Source organism: Siphateles boraxobius, unplaced genomic scaffold (genome assembly GCF_051911475.1).
Source record: "Siphateles boraxobius isolate OS27281-9 unplaced genomic scaffold, OSU_SipBor_1 2, whole genome shotgun sequence".
In the NCBI taxonomy this organism is placed as follows: domain Eukaryota; kingdom Metazoa; phylum Chordata; class Actinopteri; order Cypriniformes; family Leuciscidae; genus Siphateles; species Siphateles boraxobius.
Genome location: NW_027508810.1, coordinates 11,291,034 through 11,310,941, shown reverse-complemented (window position 1 = coordinate 11,310,941; position 19,908 = coordinate 11,291,034). Strand labels below are relative to the sequence as shown.

Here is a 19,908-nt window from a genome sequence, read left to right as displayed (position 1 = left end):
TCTCTACATTTACATTTTATTTTCATTCCACACATTCTTTTCATTTCATATTGCTTTTCTTTTACAGTTTTTCTTTACATGTCACATAACTTTTCTTTACTCTTATAGTGAGTTATTGTTCAAATTTGTGGCAACAGAGCTGGCGACAAAGAGGAGAAACTACGGACTGCAGCTTTAAGGTACAGAAATTGAATAAAGTAATCAAATGTAAAATATCATTGCATATATCACAGTATAAATTAAAGATTAATCCTTATTAAAGTTACAAAAGGCGATCCAGTCAAGAACAGTGAGTGATTTCCTATATTTTTTTGTTTGATCAACATTAAATAAAATGTCACTTTAAGACATACTGGACTGATTCAATACACTGAAACTGTACACATGCTTTGTCTTTCTCTACTGTTTAAGTTCACTTAAAGGTGGAATTTTATGCCCCTTTTACAAGATGTAATGTATTTCTATGGTGTCCCCAGAATGTCTGTGAAATTTCAGCTCAAAATTAGCCTGGTTAAAACCAGACCATTCTCAGTTGTAACTGAGTTAGGGTCTGGCAAAGCTTCATAGACAAATCATTTCCAAAGGGGCGTCACCAACGGACGTAGCTCAAATGCCTCTTGGAGCAATTGGATAGACCTAAAACCAATCAGAGCGATGAAGATGAACGAGCAGACACTGATCAGCTACTTGCTCTACGTTTATTTAAAATTAACAGCAAGACAACTGGAAGTGAATGTGCTTTCCATTAAATAAATCACACACAGTAAACAAAACCTTAACAAAAAAAACTTTGCAATTTAGACGCGCAAACTGGGTGCCAGTGGAGTGAAACGTACGGCTCGGGCAGATTCGGCTTGAAGTTGTTCATCCTCGGATGCGGCGCCGCGCTCGCTGTTACAAAATACCCGTGCACACAGGCAAGCGAAATGGGGTCTTGCGCACCGAACGCGTGATTTTTGCCCCGCGTACCTTCGTGCTCGTGCGGACGCGTCGAGTATAATTTAAACATACTCTATGATAAATGTTTGTGAAAAAATATATATTTTAATAACAGGGTTTTGGCGGTTATAGAGTTCTAATGACGATGTTCAACTATAACCGTCACACATAGTTCCACAGCGGCATCCATCTTTGTAAATGTAAAAAATCTGCTTCACCGTAGCTGTGCTATCGTCATCGTGTAAAGCCCGCCCCAACGTTTCTGATTGGTGCCGCGATTTCGACGGATTGGAAATGGACTTCAATGAGCTCTTTGCCAGACCTACTTGCAGAGCAAATCTAAATTTGCCGGAAGTGGTCTGGGTTTTCCCAGGCTAGCTCAAAATAATCCCCCCAGATCGTTTATTATAGCTTGTCAAAGTTGCCCCTTTTTGGGTGTGAGCAAAAACGTGCCATTTGTGTGTGTCTCTTTAAATGCAAATGAGCTCCTGCTCCCCGCCTCCGTTCACACGGATGATCCTTTACCCGAGCTTCGGATACTAAAATTTCAGAAACAGTAGTGGAGGGCAGCATGGAATGCAGCCTTACGGAGAGACTCAGGAAGAGGTTGCAACTTTTAGACGCACCTGGATGTTTCTGAATGGTATATAGGATACATTTATGTAGTTGTTGTGGAGTTACATTGATCTCATTGACTTGCATGTAGCTACCGTCATTAACTTTTACACAAGTTGACAAAATTCCCTGAGGTCTTATAAGAAAGCTGTGACCTTTTTTTGGTCAAATAGTGTTCTGTGCCCGTCTGTGCAGCAACGACAGAACAGTTTGCATGCTTTGCTTGAACTTTTGCCATTGCGTTAGGCTACACTGTTGTCTTGTGAAAACCAAATGACAGCGCTGTGGGTGGAAATTTGCAGATTAAGGGGCGGTAATATTATAATATCACCTTCCTACCTCAGATGGGGAACGAAATCTGATCGTTTATGTTTTGACATGCTTGCAGAGAAAGGCGTACCAAAACAAAGTTACTGTGTTGTCAAAAAAACAAACAAAAAAAAGTTCGATTTTCATGAAGTGTCCCCTTTAAGACACATCATTTTTGTGTGAATTCGACCATTCAAGTAACTACTAACTAATAAAATGAAAAAGCATTTAACAATTAAGCATTATTATATTTACAAAAGACACTTTGATTTGGTCAGTGAAAACGTTGAAAATATTTTCTTTGTACTTTTGCCAGTTAAATAAAAGGTTAAAGAGAATAAACAAAACACAGATTTTACTTTTCTGGATTTGGGGTTGTAAAACCTAAACTAAAATAAACTTGCTTAGTGCACCATAGCATCAGTCCACACTCTATATTTGAGGCAAATTAAATAAATTGAATTTTTATTTATTCATAAGTGGTTTATTTGTTCATATTTAAGGAATAATGATTACCAGTCGAATGATATAAACTCATTTTAATTCAATATATCATGTGTATGAGATGTTTAATAAAAGAAAAACAGACAAAGGAGCACAATTTGAGGCAAATACACAACCACATATCTGCTGCGTCTCCAATCTTCACGTCAGTATCAGACTACGGCTCTTCCACCATCTTGTTGTGCACATGCATCAAGCCTAAAACAGTAGCAAACGGATTATGTCCTTTTCTTGCATACACAATATTCATGCATTCACTTTATTCCCTCAGCAGAGAGAAAGAGATCTTTTCTTTGTTACCTTTGAAATACTTGACTGTTTTGACCTTGAGCTCATGTGTGGCATCTTCATCACACACAAACACAGTCTGCGGGTGTTGCTGGAACGCTGACACAGTCCACATGTGATTCACCCCCTCTTCTATGGCTTTATAGAGGGCAAACGCTTTATGCGAGCCAGTAATAAGGACCATGACCTAAAAACGTCATATCAAGTTATTATTGTTTCAGATCAGCCCACAACTGAAATTCTTGACCTTGGTGATGCTGTTGAATCTGTTGCTATTTCTGGCATAAAGGCTTATAATGGTGTGTGCTTTCCAAAACAAACACAAGTTGCTCGTTTTGATTAATGTAGCATTTTGTGATATTTTATTAATAATGCATATTTTAAGTATCGGCTTATTATAAAAATGACAGAACATAGTATGCAATTGTTTTTGCAAGCTGCACACTGTATATAACTAGCTTACAATAAATGTTCAAAGCCAGAAATATGTAATTTTGGCAATAAAGATAAGCCATCAGCAGCAGGAGTGGCTGACATTTATAGGCGTATTTAACGTGCATTAGGAAAAGCACATAAAGATTCTGAAATATGAATGTTTGTACCTCTCGAGCGTCCATCACTGTGCCAACACCAACCGTGAGGGCCATGGTGGGGACTTTAGAGAGGTCGCCATCAAAGAAGCGCGCGTTAGCCAGAATCGTGTCCAGAGCCAAGGTCTTAACACGCGTTCGGGACACAAGACTGGAACCAGGCTCATTGAACGCGATGTGACCGTCAGGTCCAATTCCTGCAACGTGAATACAAGGCAGAGCTGTTTAATGGTGCCATTCACAGGTCAAAGTTCAATCTACTGTCTTACCGCCAACAAAAAGTTCGATTCCTCCAGCAGCTTTGATTTTGGCTTCAAAGTCCTGACATTCCTTCTCTAGATTGGATGCGTTTCCGTCCAGTATGTGAGCGTTCTCTGCTCGGATGTCGATATGCTTGAAGAAGTTATTCCACATGAATGAATGGTAACTTTCAGGATGGTCTCTAGGAAGTCCTGTAAAGACAACAACCATTTGTACTTAGTTCAGTGTTAACTAAATACAGTATATGACAGGCAGTTCAACCCTTGATCCCTCAAGCATAAATGACCGGTCACATACCTACGTACTCATCCATATTAAATGTTTTCACATACTGAAACGATATTTCTCCCTTCTTGTGATACTCGATCAGTTTCTTGTAGCATCCAAGCGGAGTGCTTCCTGCAATACACACGCAATCAGAATAGACCTGCGTTTCAATTGAATGTGCATTATACAAAGTGATTTTTTTTTTTTACGCTTACCTGTTGGAAGACCTAGAGTGAAGAATCGGTCAGGACCTGGATTAAACTTCCTTATCCTATTCCTGATGTATTTGGCAGTCCATTCGCTGACCTGGTCATAGTCATTGAGTATGATGAGCTTCATGGTTTCACCTGTGCCTGAGAGAAACTATTAGGTAAATCGAGGCGCTGCCTTCTTTAGACTTTAGCCCCATATTATGGTTAGAATAGGACGGAAGTGCAGTTGAAGCAAACTACACAGCAGTGCCTTCTGTCAGCAGCTGGAGTTTGTTATAACACAACCGTACACTACAAACACGACGGATTATTGAGGGCCGTTTTTCGCGTCGCGTCGCTCTCAGTAAGCTATGCGTACAATGCTCTGAATAACAATTTTTAAATAGAAACCGACCGTGACTAGAAAATTGTGAGACCACTGGGAATAATAATAAATATGAAACGACATTATAGTGAGGACACACAAAGAGGTTTTCGTATTTAGTTTAGTAAACACTTACCAGATCATATGTTTGTACGTTGCAATAAGTCCTCCAGCAGCACAGAGAAACACGATCATGTGATTGAGAGGAAATGTTGCGGAGTTTGCAGATCTCACTCGGGACTTGATTTTTTCAATGGGAAATACAATGCGTCACAAAAACGGATGTTTAGGAATGTAAATCGGTCAATTCAACAAGATTTGTACACTTGTTAATCACAAATGTATGACACTTTTTAAGTAGCCTATTCTCTGCAATAACAAAAAAAAAAAGCTCGTTTCTTCCACCGAATAAAAAAATATATATATATTTTTTATCCCCATCAGAATTGAGAGTTTATATCTAGCCTTCAGAAAGTTGGTCATACCAGGAGGTTATATTATATTACCATACAGCCGTTAATCTGCATTCATTTTATATGGGTTTTTTTGTTGTTGCGATTTTTGGAAGACGTCACACAAGTACAAAAACCTTAATTTGTGTCAATGATTTAGCCAGAAATGAACAAAAACGATGGAGAGAGAACGAGGGAGTCCGCATAATTTTAATTAGTATTACTAATTAACCGAATATTAATTCAACAGATTGTTAAAATTGCAATATTTTTTTGGTAGGCTGTGATATTAATTTTTGGATTGTCAAAAATATCCTATGAGGTAGGACAAGCCAACATCATCATTTGCTTTGCCCACTTAAAAAAAAACGAATATGTGATTCGCAATATGCAAACAGGGTGCTGCATGTAAAATAACGCATATAACCAAAATTTGAAAATTTTTGTAACACGTTTAAGCCTACAAGTAACATTTGTAAACTTATTAATAAACCAATAGTTGAAGCAAACTACACTACACAAAACAAATACACATGCTTTTGTTCTATGTTAAAGTAATACTACAATATAAACGTGCACAAACTGAATGTTTCGATACGTATTTATTGAAACAACAGTTGACAGAACCAGCATTTAACAGCATCTCAATCATGGGCAAACATAATGGTTCTCAATCAGAAGTCTAACAGCATTATGATTTATGTTTTTCTTAATATAAAAGGACATGCAAATGTATTCTCTCATTGCCAGAGTCACCCCGCTGCGAGGATGATGATTTAGCGTTAGCGGTCACTGGAAATATAAGTTAACATTAACAAAACATTATGTCACATAACATAACGTGTAACGTTAACATAACATTACACAGCGTGGTTAATCGAGGTCCATGCCAGGCTTGGCTTCTGTGGTGTCAGCACTGTCAGCAGCAGCTTGCTCTGTGCCGCTGGGCTGGGCTTCAGGTTTTTCCTGCGTGTTGACCGGCCCATTGGGTTCTGCAGGGTTCTCTTCTTTTGGCAAGTCCACTTTGGGCTTGGGTTTGGTCACAATGGGATTGCAAGTGGAGAACAGCTCCTATAGAAAACAGGAAGATATTTAATACAAATGTATCAAAATGGTATTGTGGCAGAAACCTGGTTATGGTATAAAATGCCAGTACCATAGTACTTCTATATGCACCATAGTACTAAATGATATCTGAATGCTAGCATACTCATGTGCTCTAGACAAAAAGTCAATATAACTGTGACTGACCCGTGTTTTGGCCTGTATCTCTGATATTTTCACCACAGGCTCGACGGCGAGACTCTGTTTACTCTGCTGGTTCATTTTACTGTTCATCCAGATCATGACATCATTCACCATCCTGTCCACCTTCTGAACCTCTGCCTCATCCAGATGATCATACTGCTCTTCCTGTAATTCAAAAAGACGCGTCAAATCCACTGTGCACCAACCAAGTGTAAATTTGTACCTTATGCAACATTAATCCAACACAACCTCACCTTGGTTTTGTAGGCCTCTACAATCTTCATGTATTGCTGCAACTGTCTGCCCAGCTCTTCAAAAGCTCTGGGTCTCTCCTCAAATTCCGTGTATCTCTCTTGAATGGGTTGGCCGAGATTCTGCAAAGATGTTTTTGATACATTGATAGGCATTAATTGATTGTAAACATAACACAGGTATAATTAGCAATATCAATAGTAATCATACTTTGCACTTAGGCGATACAATTTGGAGTTTTCCCTGTTTTTTGCGCCACGCTTTTAGATCACTAATTCGATTCATTAGCGAATTCTATTCATAACTGTGCGGAGTTGAGCTTCCATAGGAATGAACTGAAAACGCTCGCTCTGCTCCGCGCCAGTAGACACGCACCGTTATGAATACCCGTGCCCATTTTACATTCAAATTTGCTGCATTTTGGGGCTAGCAATTGCAATAATGGCCTATTTTGGAGCCAAAACTGCAAATTCCGCAGAAAGGTGACAAGTTTGCTTCCTTGTCTATAATTGCACTGTTGACCCTTCCCTTACCCCTTAACCCACCCTTAAACCTACACATCCCACCAAACCTGTCCCTAACCTTACCCGTAGCAGCACAAGTGTTTTACAATACGGACATGAACAGAGTAAGTACATTGTACCTATTTTTTGATGCAAGTACATAGTAGCTAAATACACCTAATATAAAGTGTAAGCTCATATATCATTTTACATCTTACATCATAAACTATAGACATCAAAAGACATTTGGTACCTTCAGTTCACCAAGTTTGTCGATGTATACTTGTTTAGACTGGTCTTCACCATCCTCATACAGCCAGACCTCAGTGTCCTCTAGTTTTAATGCGAGAGCATCTCTGTCCTGTAAGAGAAAACAGCACCAGTGTTGTTATTTGTAACTAAAACTATAAAATACAATTTTTGTTAAATAAAGCTAAAATAAAATAAATACATGATGAAAAATTATAACTAGTTATCATATGATTAACTTAAACTACTACTACAAAAATAAAACCTAAACTAAATTCTGAATATATATATATATATATATATATATATATATATATAAATACAATTCAAAATATTATTAAATACTATAACATTATATAAGTACTAAAATAACACTGTCAAGCACTGAGATTTGTGTGTCATCATTCCGACAGGGATATCAATGCATTTTTAAAACTTCCACAATCATAATAAAAGTCTGTGATTTCTAAGTTATAGCGATATAAAACATCAATATATGACAAAAATAATACCAGGTCATTCACCGGATTCCCACACCTGACCAATCAATGTCTAGAAATTTTCCAATCTTTTGTAATCACTGGACAAGGATTTCAAAATGGTTTCATGCAGATATTTCTCTTATAAAGAGCAAACTCTAGCTAATAAATATTTCGTATGGAGTTTCATGAGAAACTCCTCCGTTGGACACCATGCATTTCGATTTCAAGCCATGCGACTGTTCTCACACTCTCATTGACGAACTTCTCGAATATCCCGTGCAGTTTGTCCCTCATCTCGTACACGTACTCCTCCACATAGTTCTTGGCATCGTTGCGCTCCTTCTCGAGCTTGTCCTGCATGATCATCTTTCCCTGAGGAAAAGCAATTTCACAGTAGATTTAACTCGATGTTAAAAAAACACGTCCCCCTTAATCCAGCTTCAGAAAGCATACCTCGCTCTCCACGAAGAGATTGAGCATGTCATTGGCTAGCTGCCACTGTGGGTTGTTTTCAATAGGCAGCTCCAGGACCTTTGTTTTCACTTTGGGCTTCTTGGCTTGTGGAGGCTGATCCGATTTCTTCTCCTGTTTGCCTTCCTCTGCTGATGTCTGAACAAATCCACGGAGAGAACCATTATAAAGACACGTTCACAACAACAACTATAACGATAATCTCAAGTTCTTTAAAGCAGGATGGATTCTGATTGGTTTTCTGAAAAAAGTTCTGAATTAGTCTGATTCCCCTAACATTGTTCCTTTGTGCCGTTATCATTATAGTTGTGGTGTGGACAATACTATTCTTAGATTCAATTTTTTTTAAAACTATATCTTTATTGTTATCGCTTTAGTGATCATCCTTGGTGTGAAAGGACCTTTAGTTATGTGGTGGTAATTTGAACGGTGATTTGATAAATGATTGAGTCATTCAATTAATGCTACTGGTAGATCCCATTTACCTCCATTTCTTCCGTTCCAGCTTTTTTCTCTCCATCTTCCTGATCTCCATTTCCTGAAGTCTTTTGTTCATCTTGATCAACCTGCATTTTGTTCTGTGAATGATTGCAAACACATGGTGGCAGCTTTACCCATGATGTAGAGCTGAGCAGAATGAATGCACTAACAACATGGAGTAATACAAAAATACAGGTCAGGATGAGGGTGTGAGAGCAGTTGTGAGAGAGGGTGTGTGGACTGTAAAATCCTGAAGCAATACCTCATTTTCTTTTTCTGTGCTCTGCTCTGTGTCCATGCTCTCCTCTTCCTCCTCAGATTTCTGCACCTCCACTAGAGAGGCACTGGACACACTGAAGATGCCATGGATGTTCACTCGCACCTTCACCTTAACCTTTGAACTCTCGCCTGAGGCCTGGGGAACCACCTTCTGGACAACATACTGGCCTGCATGACAGCGTATACATGTTAACAAAGTCGTATTCATGACAAGTTTTACAAGATTGTACAGTAAATATAAGCTATGAAAAGCAAACAGGCCAAGAATATTTTCCACCTGGCCAAACAAATGCATGTATTTTTGCATTTCCTTAAATACGTTTCAATAGCAACAGAATTATTTGTTTTGTATTTCTCCTGTTTCTTACGGTTTTCACCGGAATATTCAGTTATGGCCTTTTGATTAAACATTACAAGGACAAATTTTTTGTAATTAAATACATACATGGATAGGTAGGTACCTCAATTCTTTTTAAAACAACAAATAAAACAACTGAGCAGTCAGACTATTGTTGTGCTGCAATTGAAACAATGCATTATTTAGCAATAAAAAAAAGACAATTGGCCAGTAACTGTATTTATACCATGGTCTGTCTTAGAGCTGCATGATATTGAATGCGATAAGTCCTTAAAGTCCCTGTAGAACAAAAGTTGCAACTGACTTTATTCAATATTCCGTTTCACTTGGAAATGCGTCACAAAGCTGAAGTAGAGGGCTGGGTTTTACTTTAGCGCACTCCTCTCCTTCCCTCACTCATAGCAGAATGACGTTTGGAGCGGAGTGGTTAAGGATATTAAACCCAAGCCGACAAACTGACGTCATCAGAGAAGGAACACCCTTCCAGAGCGGAAGCAAATTTTCGGATTTTGATTAAAGATTAACACAACAAACAAAGTTTGTAGCAAAGTAAATGGGGTCAATTTTGATTACATGACGACTTGTCAACACTTTGTGTAGCTTTTTAGGTATTTTATTATCTAAAATCAATATTTTTATTCATAAATATGTCCTCAATGGTGTACAAATACCTCTGCCAATGATCTGACTTATCCTCTTAAACAAAGAATTTATTATCTTTATATACATTTGACGGGTAGGTCCACGGAGGCTTCCATGTCGTTCCGCCATCTTGAAAAACTATAATAGCAGAGAGGGCCAAAAAGTACTAGGCCAACCCGTTTCCACAACGCGTTTTCGTTCAGAGCCAGCGTCACGTAACTGAAAGCAACAGAAGTGGAGGAGCAGAGCAGTGAGAGGCGCTTGTCACTGCCCCGGCAAGTCAGTCAGTAATTCATACTGTAACATTCGTTCGTTCGTTCGTTGTGTCAAGTTGCAGTTTGTTTGAAATAACAAACCTGTTCACCCGAAGGAAAAATCGACGAAGTGCTATTAGAAGACATCCTGTCATAGCTTTTTGGTACATAACAGCTACCGTAGATGCAACACGCATTTGAAAAAGCGAGGTGCTGGAGAGCACAATTCGTTTGAATGCAAAATACAATTTCACCGCTAGTTGGGAGAAATTCCTACACAATGTCCCTTTAAAGAAAAGTGCGATATGCAATAACTCGTTAAATAATGTGATTTTGATATGCGATACGATAATGCTTTAAGTGTGTAAAATAAATGTGGATTCTATTGAAATATATTTTAAAACTGAAAATGATCAGGATTATGCGCTGTCCGAGAGGAGGCTTCCTGTGCGAGAGTACTTCACTTATTGCATTCAATAACATGAAGCATGTCACATGTATGTTAGAGTCATGTGTCCAGTCTATTCTCTGCTGTCTGCATTGACCACTTTTCGTAATCTTTTGAAGTATTAAAATCATTAATTTATCTTAAGCCATTGATATATGTACATTTGCAATATTTAGATAATTTCAATAAATAGTGCAGCCATAGTCTGTCTGAATACTCGATTCTGATTGGCTGAAAAGTGTTCATTAAAACAGTTTAAGGCACAGAGAGTTCCAGTCAGTTTAATCACTGTTCAACAATAATGCACACACACCACTCACACAGAGATCAGAGATTTGTGCTGTACACACACACAGAAACATACAGGAGCACAAAAACTCATCAACCCTGCCCCGCTACTTTTATTAATAGAACAGCTTCACTACTCAATCGCTCCATTATATTTCTCAGAAACGAGGAGGTAATGAAGTTTTGAAGTAATTAAACTCAAAGCTTAACTGTCACAGCTCTCATTCTCGATAATTAAATCAAATAAATGCTATAATTCCTTCATTCAAACAAATTATTTAATACACAGCTAGCCACGGATTATCCCTTATTTACTCACTAATAAGTCGTTTTTACACTTGGCGAGTGTTCCTTTTGGATGTGTTTTTGTGTGCTTACCTATTGTGGGATCTGGATAAGGGAGCTCTTTAGGGCAGTTGTAATACGCATCCAAGGAGAACGGCTCTCTCCGGTAAAATGTCAACACTTTGGAGAAAGGCGCTGCATGGTTCTTTGGGAACACCTCACAGTCGCTGAAATGGAACATTTAAAATCATTCTAAATAAAATCATGTATTGCTATCAAAGCACAATGACTGAAATGCAAACTAATAACTTGATCACAATCTCTGAACGTCACAGCTGCTTGTACCTGACTCCATCTTCAGCTGCAGAATTCCATTTCAGAGAGATGGGAAACGGAACCACGTCTGTTATGGAGATCTCACGGACTTTAAATGCAGGGGAGAGGATAGCGCACTGCGAAATCAGGAAACGGAGCCAATGAAGGGGTCGAAGAACACTGACAGGTCACGAACGCTATCAAATACAGTCGTGTTAAACAATTAGCATGGCTTTAGTCAGCAGAAGAACCTGACCTGGAGGGCACATCCTCTGGCCACGGCTTCATCTGCATTCAGCGTCGTGCTGGGCTCCTTCCCAAAGAACTTGCCGATTCTTTCTTTAATGGCCGGCATTCTAGAGGCACCGCCCACTATTTCTACAGCATGGACGTCATCTTTTTTCAGATCTGCACAGAAGGTGGTGACAGACAGACAGGGTTAATGAATGATTTCAATGACGTACACTGTTATTATCCAAGAAAGGGTCATTACTTACGAGCTTGTTCCAATAAACTGCGCAAGGGAGGTTCCACTCTGGCTAAAATATCAGCACACATCTCTTCAAACTGAGCCCTGCCACAGGAATAAAACAATATATAAAGCTCAGAATTAACTACTGACCAGATAACATCTCTGATAAAGGACATGAATGAATGTGCAACACAGTATAACAGGTTGTGCATGAAAAGGGAGTTCATGCAACAACAAAAAAACTCTCTTGATTCGTTCTGCAAAAAACTCATTCCAAACATGACTGTAAGACTCAAATCTCATTTGCATGCTATTGGGTTTTGACTCAAGACTGAATATGCAAATGAGATATCAGGACAAGATTCAAGAATTTTAAAAGCATAGCCTAGTTCACAAAACAATTCAAATTCTGTCCTCATTCGACACCAATATAAGTCTTTTATTCACCTTTCAAACACTAATGAATGTTTTTTATACCTTTTTATAGACCTTTACCCTTTTTTTTCTCTAAAGAATACCCTTTTTTTCTAAAGAATACAACTTTAATGGAGTCAGATTAATTATATTGAAGTCAGATAACTTTATTGGAATTATGCAGGCATCCTTTAACTGCTTTTTGTTCAGATTATTGGTTCAAAATAGCTGCGTAAGCTTCCAGCATTACATAATGACTTGATTTAATGTAGGCTTTTATTCACATGTATGGTTAACAGAAGTACAAACATACTCTCTCTAGAATACTTGGATTAAAGTGCTTGATTAATAGGGATTACTTTTACAATGGCTTTATGAATTTATTGAAGCGTCAACGTTTTATTTATATGGACTTTCCATGAAGGGGCAGGAATCTCTCAGATTTCATTAAAAATATCTTCATCCTGTGTTTCGAAGATGAGCGAAAGTCTTATGGGTTTGGAACGACATGAGGGTGAGTAAATGATGACAGAATTTTCATTTTTGGGTGAACTAACCTCTCAAGACTAGGGGTGTGCGATATTGACAAAAAAACTAAATCTCGATATTTTCTGGGATTTATCGATAATGAAAATTAGATGATATTTTGATGAATGCTTTTATTGTGTTGATTCTTTTTGCAGGTTTAGGACAGCTGACCCCTAACGTTTTGGATATTCTTCACATTATATGGTGGTCAGTTTGCAGCAGAGACAGAAATCTTTTCCAATAAGATTAAATAGATTTTAACCTTTTATGGGTATTTTTTCCATTATAAAGCCACGTTTTAACCTAATTAGATGCATGAATCGCTTTTTTGCATTAAATCAAATTCTATTACAATAATAAGACACAATAGGGCTGTTAACAATCAAATAAAATCAGTATCAACAAAATTGATCTTTGCAATGCAGAGGAAAGAAGCTGCATCTGAAGTGGCTTTTAAATGCACAGACTGTTTAATGCAGATCAGAAGGACATGAATGCATTTAATCTGCAGTTACAAAAGCAGAACTAATGTTTTTGTTGTTTATACATTTCCCCTTGGGGATAAATAAAGTAAAGTAAATCAAACATAAAACGTTGTACATTGATATTAGACATTATTAAAAAAATCAAAAAATATACTTTAATTGTTAAATTAAATCCGCCAGTAGAGGACAGCAAGTCACTGTTAATGAGTGAGTCATTGTTTCAACCGATTCATTTAAACGGCTGATTCATTCGGAAACGAAGCATTTGAGTGAGTCATTCGTTCAAACGATTCGTTCATTCAGTCACGAAACGTGTTGCTCAGAGACGCAAAACAGTCCTGTGTCGTTGTATGGAACTATTTTCGTTGGCGAAATAAAGCAAAAACAGGCAATACTATGTCTAAAATGTAAGTCACTTGATATTAACTTTTTAATTTATTGAACTGTAGTACAAAATAAATATAACATTTATAATCGTGATGATATTTGGATGAAAAAACATCACTCTTCGTGTTATGAACTATATTAAATGATATAAATCATAGCATTTATATCTGCTCACCACGTGAAAGCGTGCACGAGCGCAAGCGCACAAGTCTAACTTAACTCTACCTATAGAAAATGAAGAACAAAGAAATGTGCATCAGGTGTTTTTTGCTTTTTTATGTTTTTAATTAATTTATGAAGCCTGCAAACTTTATCGTTTCATATTACATTGTTGTATTATATAATGCCATCATATTCTGTGCAGGCAATCAGCTTACTGCACTGTTAACAGAAAGGCCTGACAATTTCACTGCTAAATAGCTTTTGGTATGATTAGCTTTAGTAAATAGCTAATAGTAAATTAGTAAATAGTTTTTAGTATTATTAGCTTTAGTAAATAGCTAATAGTAAATTAGTAAATAGCTTTTAGTATTATTAGCTTTAGTAAATAGCTAATAGTAAATTAGTAAATAGCTTTTAGTATTATTAGCTTTAGTAAATAGCTAATAGTAAATTAGTAAATAGCTTTTAGTATTATTAGCTTTAGTAAATAGCTAATAGTAAATTAGTAAATAGCTTTTAGTATTATTAGCTTTAGTAAATAGCTAATAGTAAATTAGTAAATAGCTTTTAGTATGATTAGCTTTAGTAAATAGCTAATAGTAAATTAGTAAATAGCTTTTAGTATTATTAGCTTTAGTAAATAGCTAATAGTAAATTAGTAAATAGCTTTTAGCGAATATTGTGGTATTCCGCCATGTTTCTCAGTGACATGACCTCAACACTTAAAGAAAATCCCAAGCTTCCCACTGGTATTTACGACATTGTGGTGGTGTTCATGTGCGCTCAACTCGTAAATACGATCTTTACGACATGACTTGAATGCACCATAACTTACTAGACTACATCACGTGGTCGTGCGCTCTCTAGTGGGGGACATACATGGTTAAAACAACAATCACGATATTATCGAAGAGATATATATCGCACACCCCTACTCAAGACTTAATGTAGCACACAAATCATGTGGATTACTTTTCATTTTATGATGCTTTTTGGATTCCTTGATCCCTTTCCTTGACTTAAGAAAAAGAGCAGCTTGGAAACGACACGATGGTGTTTAAATGACGACAGGATTTTAACGACTTTGCAAGTGATTTCTTCATTAAATAACTCTGTACCTGTTGAGTTTGCTTGAAACATCAATGTCGTTCATGAAACACTCGATGTTCAGTGGCAGGTCCGAGGAGTTGGCACTCATCAGCTTCTTGAGCTTTTCACATTCCTGGTAGAGTCGCACCAGAGCTCTGGGCTTGGTCTTCACATCCAGCTTGTACTTCACTGCAAACTCGTCACAAAAATGTTTGACCAGCTTCTCATCAAAGTATTTTCCTCCCATTTCAGCATCAAAGGCTGTAGCAAGAATCTGTACGGGCAGAAAAAACAATCCGTCTATAATTTCACATACTATTCATGACCACATTTTCGAGGAGATACATGTCATTGGTACGCACCTTGAGCTTGCCTTTATTAAAGGCACACACAGAGACCTGGTAGCCTGAATGGCCAATATCCACAAACACCACAGTCTTTGGCTTTTCCTCAGGAGTTGGAAGATCCTGCTTGTAGATCCCATATGCCAGAGCAACTGCGTGGGAAAACAACAGGTGTCATATAAGAGTGGGAAATTGGATTGTTGCAAGTGAAACGGCACATTAAAGCAGGAAACACTCACCAGCAGTGGTTTCATTCATGAGTCTCAGACAGTTGAGTCCTGCAATCTGAGCTGCGTCGATGACGGATCTCCTCTCAGAATCGGTATAGAAGCACGGGACCTTAGAAGCAGGGATTTTTAACAGCATTCACTTAGGAAAGTGATATCAGAGTATTCATGATCTCTAAGGTGGATGTCTGTCTCCTTTACAGAAAATGGACTGAGGGAAAAAATTACCATAGATCATTTACCAAATCTAACTATTATATGTAGCATAACTGCATCTTTCAGGTGATCTTGTGAGATATTAAGCCCATTTCGGATGGTACTAGGAGGAGGTTAGAGAAATGTGTGTTTCAAAGATTTTAATCCCATCCAAAACTGCACAAAACCATTCTAGAGCAAATTACTAGGCTACGTCTACACTAATCCGGATACATTAGAAAACACATATTTTTTTATGTTTTTGTTTTTTGTTATGATTTTAGCGTTTACCAACGTTTCATAGTGGATGTGAAACGATTGAAAAAGGCTAGTGTGGACGGAGGGTATTTTCAAATGTATCCGGATTTATGTCGAAATATCCTCACTGTTTTCCAGCAAACTCGATTGTCTTCTGAGAAATGGAATCCCATCCAGAGGTGAATGTCTGTAATTGAGAACCCAACGGTTCTCCTCATACGTTATTGACTAACCTGACCAACTGTTTGCACACGTTGCACCTTTCAATTAGTGCTGGGCGGTAAACCGGTTCAAACCGAAAACCGGTTTATATTTTCGTCACGATTTTGTTTTTTAATAAACCGCCATACCGGTGTATTTAATTACACAACGTTCGGAACGAACGTTACGCTGCGCGACACTGTTTCAAACGGACCCTTTACAATGCTGCACTTCTAAGCAGCGACGAGTGAGGGTAAACAAACAGCAGTGCTCTGTTACGTTACATGGACGATGGATGCGGAGCGCATTATTGTAGCGCGAAAGTACATTAATATAATGCGCGAGCGCGAATCTCTCTGCTCGTGCGCGGAATATAATGTGCGGCGCTCTCAGATACACGCTGCTCTTGTTAAAATAGGTCTATTTTCTCTGGGCTCGCTGTGTTCAGTGTTCAGTGCAATTGCGATCTCTCCTCTTCCCCAGCTAACAATTTTAGGTTATAAGAATGTTTTCATAACGTTCCCATTAAGTTATAAAAACGTTAACGTTATTTCTGAATGTTCTAGGAACATTCAAAATGTCCAGTTTTTTAGACGTTGTATTAACGTTATTTCTTGGTTATAAGAACTCCATTCAAAACATTATAAGAACGTTCAATTCTCTCGTTATATAAACGTTGTATTAACGTTACTTCCTGGTTATAAGAACGTTATTAGAACGTTAAGAAATAACAATTCTATTCAACAATATTCACTAATGACAGTAAAATAGACCATCCTAAGTCAATTTACTGCAGTAATTCCTCTCTCAACCAGTAGAAAATGCTTTGAACACCTGATTATGCATGAAAAAAAAAAAAACGTCATAAACTGGAAAACCGGCATAATTTTGAAAAAAAACGTGATATAAATTTTTGGTCAAACCGCCCAGCACTACTTTCAATATGAACGGCATTCAGCGAAAAAGTAGTATAACATTAATATAAAAATTGAGGAAAGTCAAATCATAAAAAATAATGAATTAAACGACGAATACATCATACGTGATGCACGCAACCACATCACATGACCTCCTGTAACGTAACGCCCACATCTAGAAAGAACTGTAACCCAAGCGCCGTTCAGAAAACCAGTCCCGTCCGAATAGGGCTTTAGTGGTTTTCAAACTCACAGAGATGACACAGTCTGCAACAGGCTTCTTGAGGGCACTCTCTGCGGTCTCCTTGAGTTTGGTGAGGAGCATCGCAGTGACCTGTTCAATGCTGAACACCTTCTCCTCCTCCATGTACATCACCTACAACAACATCAGAGACAATACGGACTGCTAAAGGACAGAAACAGCTCACAAAACATTCACACATTCATTGCACAACAGAACTCTGTGCTTGGCTTTACAAGAAGTCTTTGCTGCCAAAACTAGACCTTTAAACAATGCTGGCACAGATCAGTCATCTCATAACATGTTGTGTTTGCACATGGCAATCGAATCTCGGTTTGCTTGATCACGACATTCAGCTACCTTAATGCCCGTTGTGCCCGATGGCATCTGTGCCAGGTCATAAACGAGACTGGACTTCATGTTCTGGACAAATGGATCTGAGAATGCCCGACCATGGAAACGCTTGAATCCTTGGACAGTGTTTTTGCAGTGGGTGACCATCTGTGTTTAAAAGGAGACAAAAAAAGTGCATGATTACAAACATGAAGACTGTGTGAAGACAGCTTTAAGGGATACATTAACCAAATCCTGTCTTTTAAGAAAAACATCACATACCTGGCTTTTTGCTGCAGCTCCAATAGATCGATTTCGTGGTCCAAAAGACACGCATGCTCTGTGGTGAAACACAAATAGCCAAACATTATGACAAATGACTGTCCTGGTAATATATATATATCAGCTTGTGATGCAAAGCTGAATTTTACTTCAATCTTCAGTGTCACATGATCCTTCAGAAATCATTCTAATATGATGATTCTGGAACCTATGACACAATTTCAGGATTCATTGCTGAATAAAGTCATTAAAAATAGAAATCTTTTCTAACAATATAAATCTTTACTATCATGTTTTTAAAAAAAATAACTTGCATCCTTGCTGAATAAAAGCATTAATTTCTTTAAAAAAAAAAAAAAAAAAAAAAATTACTGACCCCAAACTTTGGAACGGTAGTGTATATTGTAACAAACAATATTTATTTTAAATAAATGCTGTTCTTGTTCAACTTTTTATTCATCAAAGAATCCTGATCACAGGTTATAAAAAAAAATACTAAGCAGAACAACTGTTTCCAACATTGATAATAAATTAGCATATTATTATGATTTCTGAAGGATCAGGTGACACTGAAGACTGGAGTAATGCTGCTGAAAATTCAGCTTTGACATCACTGGAATAAATTATGTTTTAAAAGTATATTAAAAAAGAAAACCATTATTCTAAATTGTAACAATTTTTCACAATATTTATTTGGTCAAATAAATTCTTGATGAGCATAAGGGACTTCCTTCAAAACCATTCAAAAAAGTAATGTTTCCAAACTTTTGACCGGTACTGTATATACACACATATTATATATTATTTTTTTATAATAACTTTGATGTTAGATACAATTAATCGATTTGACAGTACTGATATATATATATATATATATATATATATATATATATATATATATATATATTTGGTTGTGTGTGTGTTTGGTAAGCATAAAAACGCATAAAAAAATTGTGTCGCTCTAAGTTAAATACAATACAATAAAAGTACAATATAACCTGAAGAGAAAGGGAAAACATTTTAATAAAGAAGTGATACAGGTTTAGTGTAACAGCCTGCTGTTTCTCAATCTACACTAATTAGAAAGTAACATTTATACACATGATAGTATTTTTTTAAACTACCATAGATTTTGAATATGCAATCACGCAGCAGCACTAAGGAGGCTCATCACTGTCTGATCAATGTCCGTCACAGATAGAGAGCCAGTTAACAGCAGATTTCCACCGGCACACAGCTCAGGTAAAGGTTGGCGTGATCATTACTCTGTATGTGTTTGTTTTATGGATGAGTAAATAAAGCAGACTCACGGTGTGCATCGGTCGCTGTATTCATTGGCCACAGTCTCGATTCCTCCGGCTCGAGCTACCGCTACATAGCAGTTCAGAAAACCCACGTCAAAACCCACTACAGACATCTTAAAAACAATGTGATTACTCAAATACAATAAGCCCGAACACAAATGTGGACTAGATGATCGATCTGTAAAATGTGAGGAGTAAATAAGACGGGTTTAATTCATTATTCTACTGTAACTTCTTGGAGGAATGAGGCTGCGGATGATAAACGCCGCTCATGAAAAAACAGGACCACTTCCGGTTCAAGGCGGAGCTAAAAGGTCCAACCAGTCCAACTCAAAGGTCCTCATCTGAATCCCTTTAAATTTGAATGGTGTTTCAGATTTTTTACTAGCACTTCTAATGTGTATGTGTGTGTGTACTGTACAATTAGTAATGCATTTAAAATATTTGTTCATGTTTTGATATTTATCTGTTTTCTTTACACATTTATTTAGGTATTCTTAACACAGAGTGGTAATCATAGCTAATAGGCTATTTTTTTCTTTAAGAGTGGTCGTTACTTTTTTAATTCATACGTAACGTTACATATTACATAAAATATAGATGTGTCTTATTTGATAAAGTTAAACTGAGAAACCCTTGGCTAACTGCTAGTTGGTCATACTAGTTCTTAAAATACAATCTTGAGATAATGCTTATGTTTACGCTACTGCCCCC

At 37.4% G+C, this 19,908-nt stretch overlaps 2 protein-coding genes across 3 annotated transcripts; both read right to left on the bottom strand.

Annotated features, from left to right (window-relative positions):
• Positions 1 to 2,387: 2,387 nt before the first annotated feature.
• gnpda1 (glucosamine-6-phosphate deaminase 1) lies at positions 2,388 to 4,951 on the bottom strand. Of its 2 annotated transcripts, none has more exons than XM_077235858.1 (7): positions 4,486 to 4,951; positions 3,989 to 4,126; positions 3,804 to 3,905; positions 3,515 to 3,697; positions 3,258 to 3,442; positions 2,668 to 2,842; positions 2,388 to 2,565 (listed from the first exon to the last, which is right to left on the bottom strand). In XM_077235858.1, exons 2-7 carry the CDS (start codon positions 4,110 to 4,112, stop codon positions 2,525 to 2,527), a joined length of 810 nt encoding a protein of 269 aa, XP_077091973.1. In that variant the 5' UTR covers positions 4,113 to 4,126; positions 4,486 to 4,951; the 3' UTR covers positions 2,388 to 2,524. The 2 variants fall into 2 exon arrangements, with proteins under 2 accessions (XP_077091973.1, XP_077091974.1); XM_077235859.1 differs by having other exon boundaries at positions 3,989 to 4,136; positions 4,486 to 4,560.
• Positions 4,952 to 5,384: 433 nt separating this feature from the next.
• Positions 5,385 to 19,497, bottom strand: hspa4b (heat shock protein 4b). Its single transcript, XM_077235856.1, has 19 exons — positions 19,201 to 19,497; positions 17,891 to 17,948; positions 17,636 to 17,776; positions 17,288 to 17,410; positions 15,476 to 15,575; positions 15,255 to 15,388; positions 14,922 to 15,166; positions 11,853 to 11,929; positions 11,612 to 11,763; positions 11,386 to 11,492; positions 11,134 to 11,267; positions 8,749 to 8,933; positions 8,492 to 8,584; positions 7,989 to 8,144; positions 7,782 to 7,907; positions 7,058 to 7,165; positions 6,304 to 6,423; positions 6,053 to 6,214; positions 5,385 to 5,872 (listed from the first exon to the last, which is right to left on the bottom strand). Exons 1-19 carry the CDS (start codon positions 19,305 to 19,307, stop codon positions 5,675 to 5,677), a joined length of 2,526 nt encoding a protein of 841 aa, XP_077091971.1. The 5' UTR covers positions 19,308 to 19,497; the 3' UTR covers positions 5,385 to 5,674.
• Between the last annotated feature and the right edge of the window lie 411 nt (positions 19,498 to 19,908).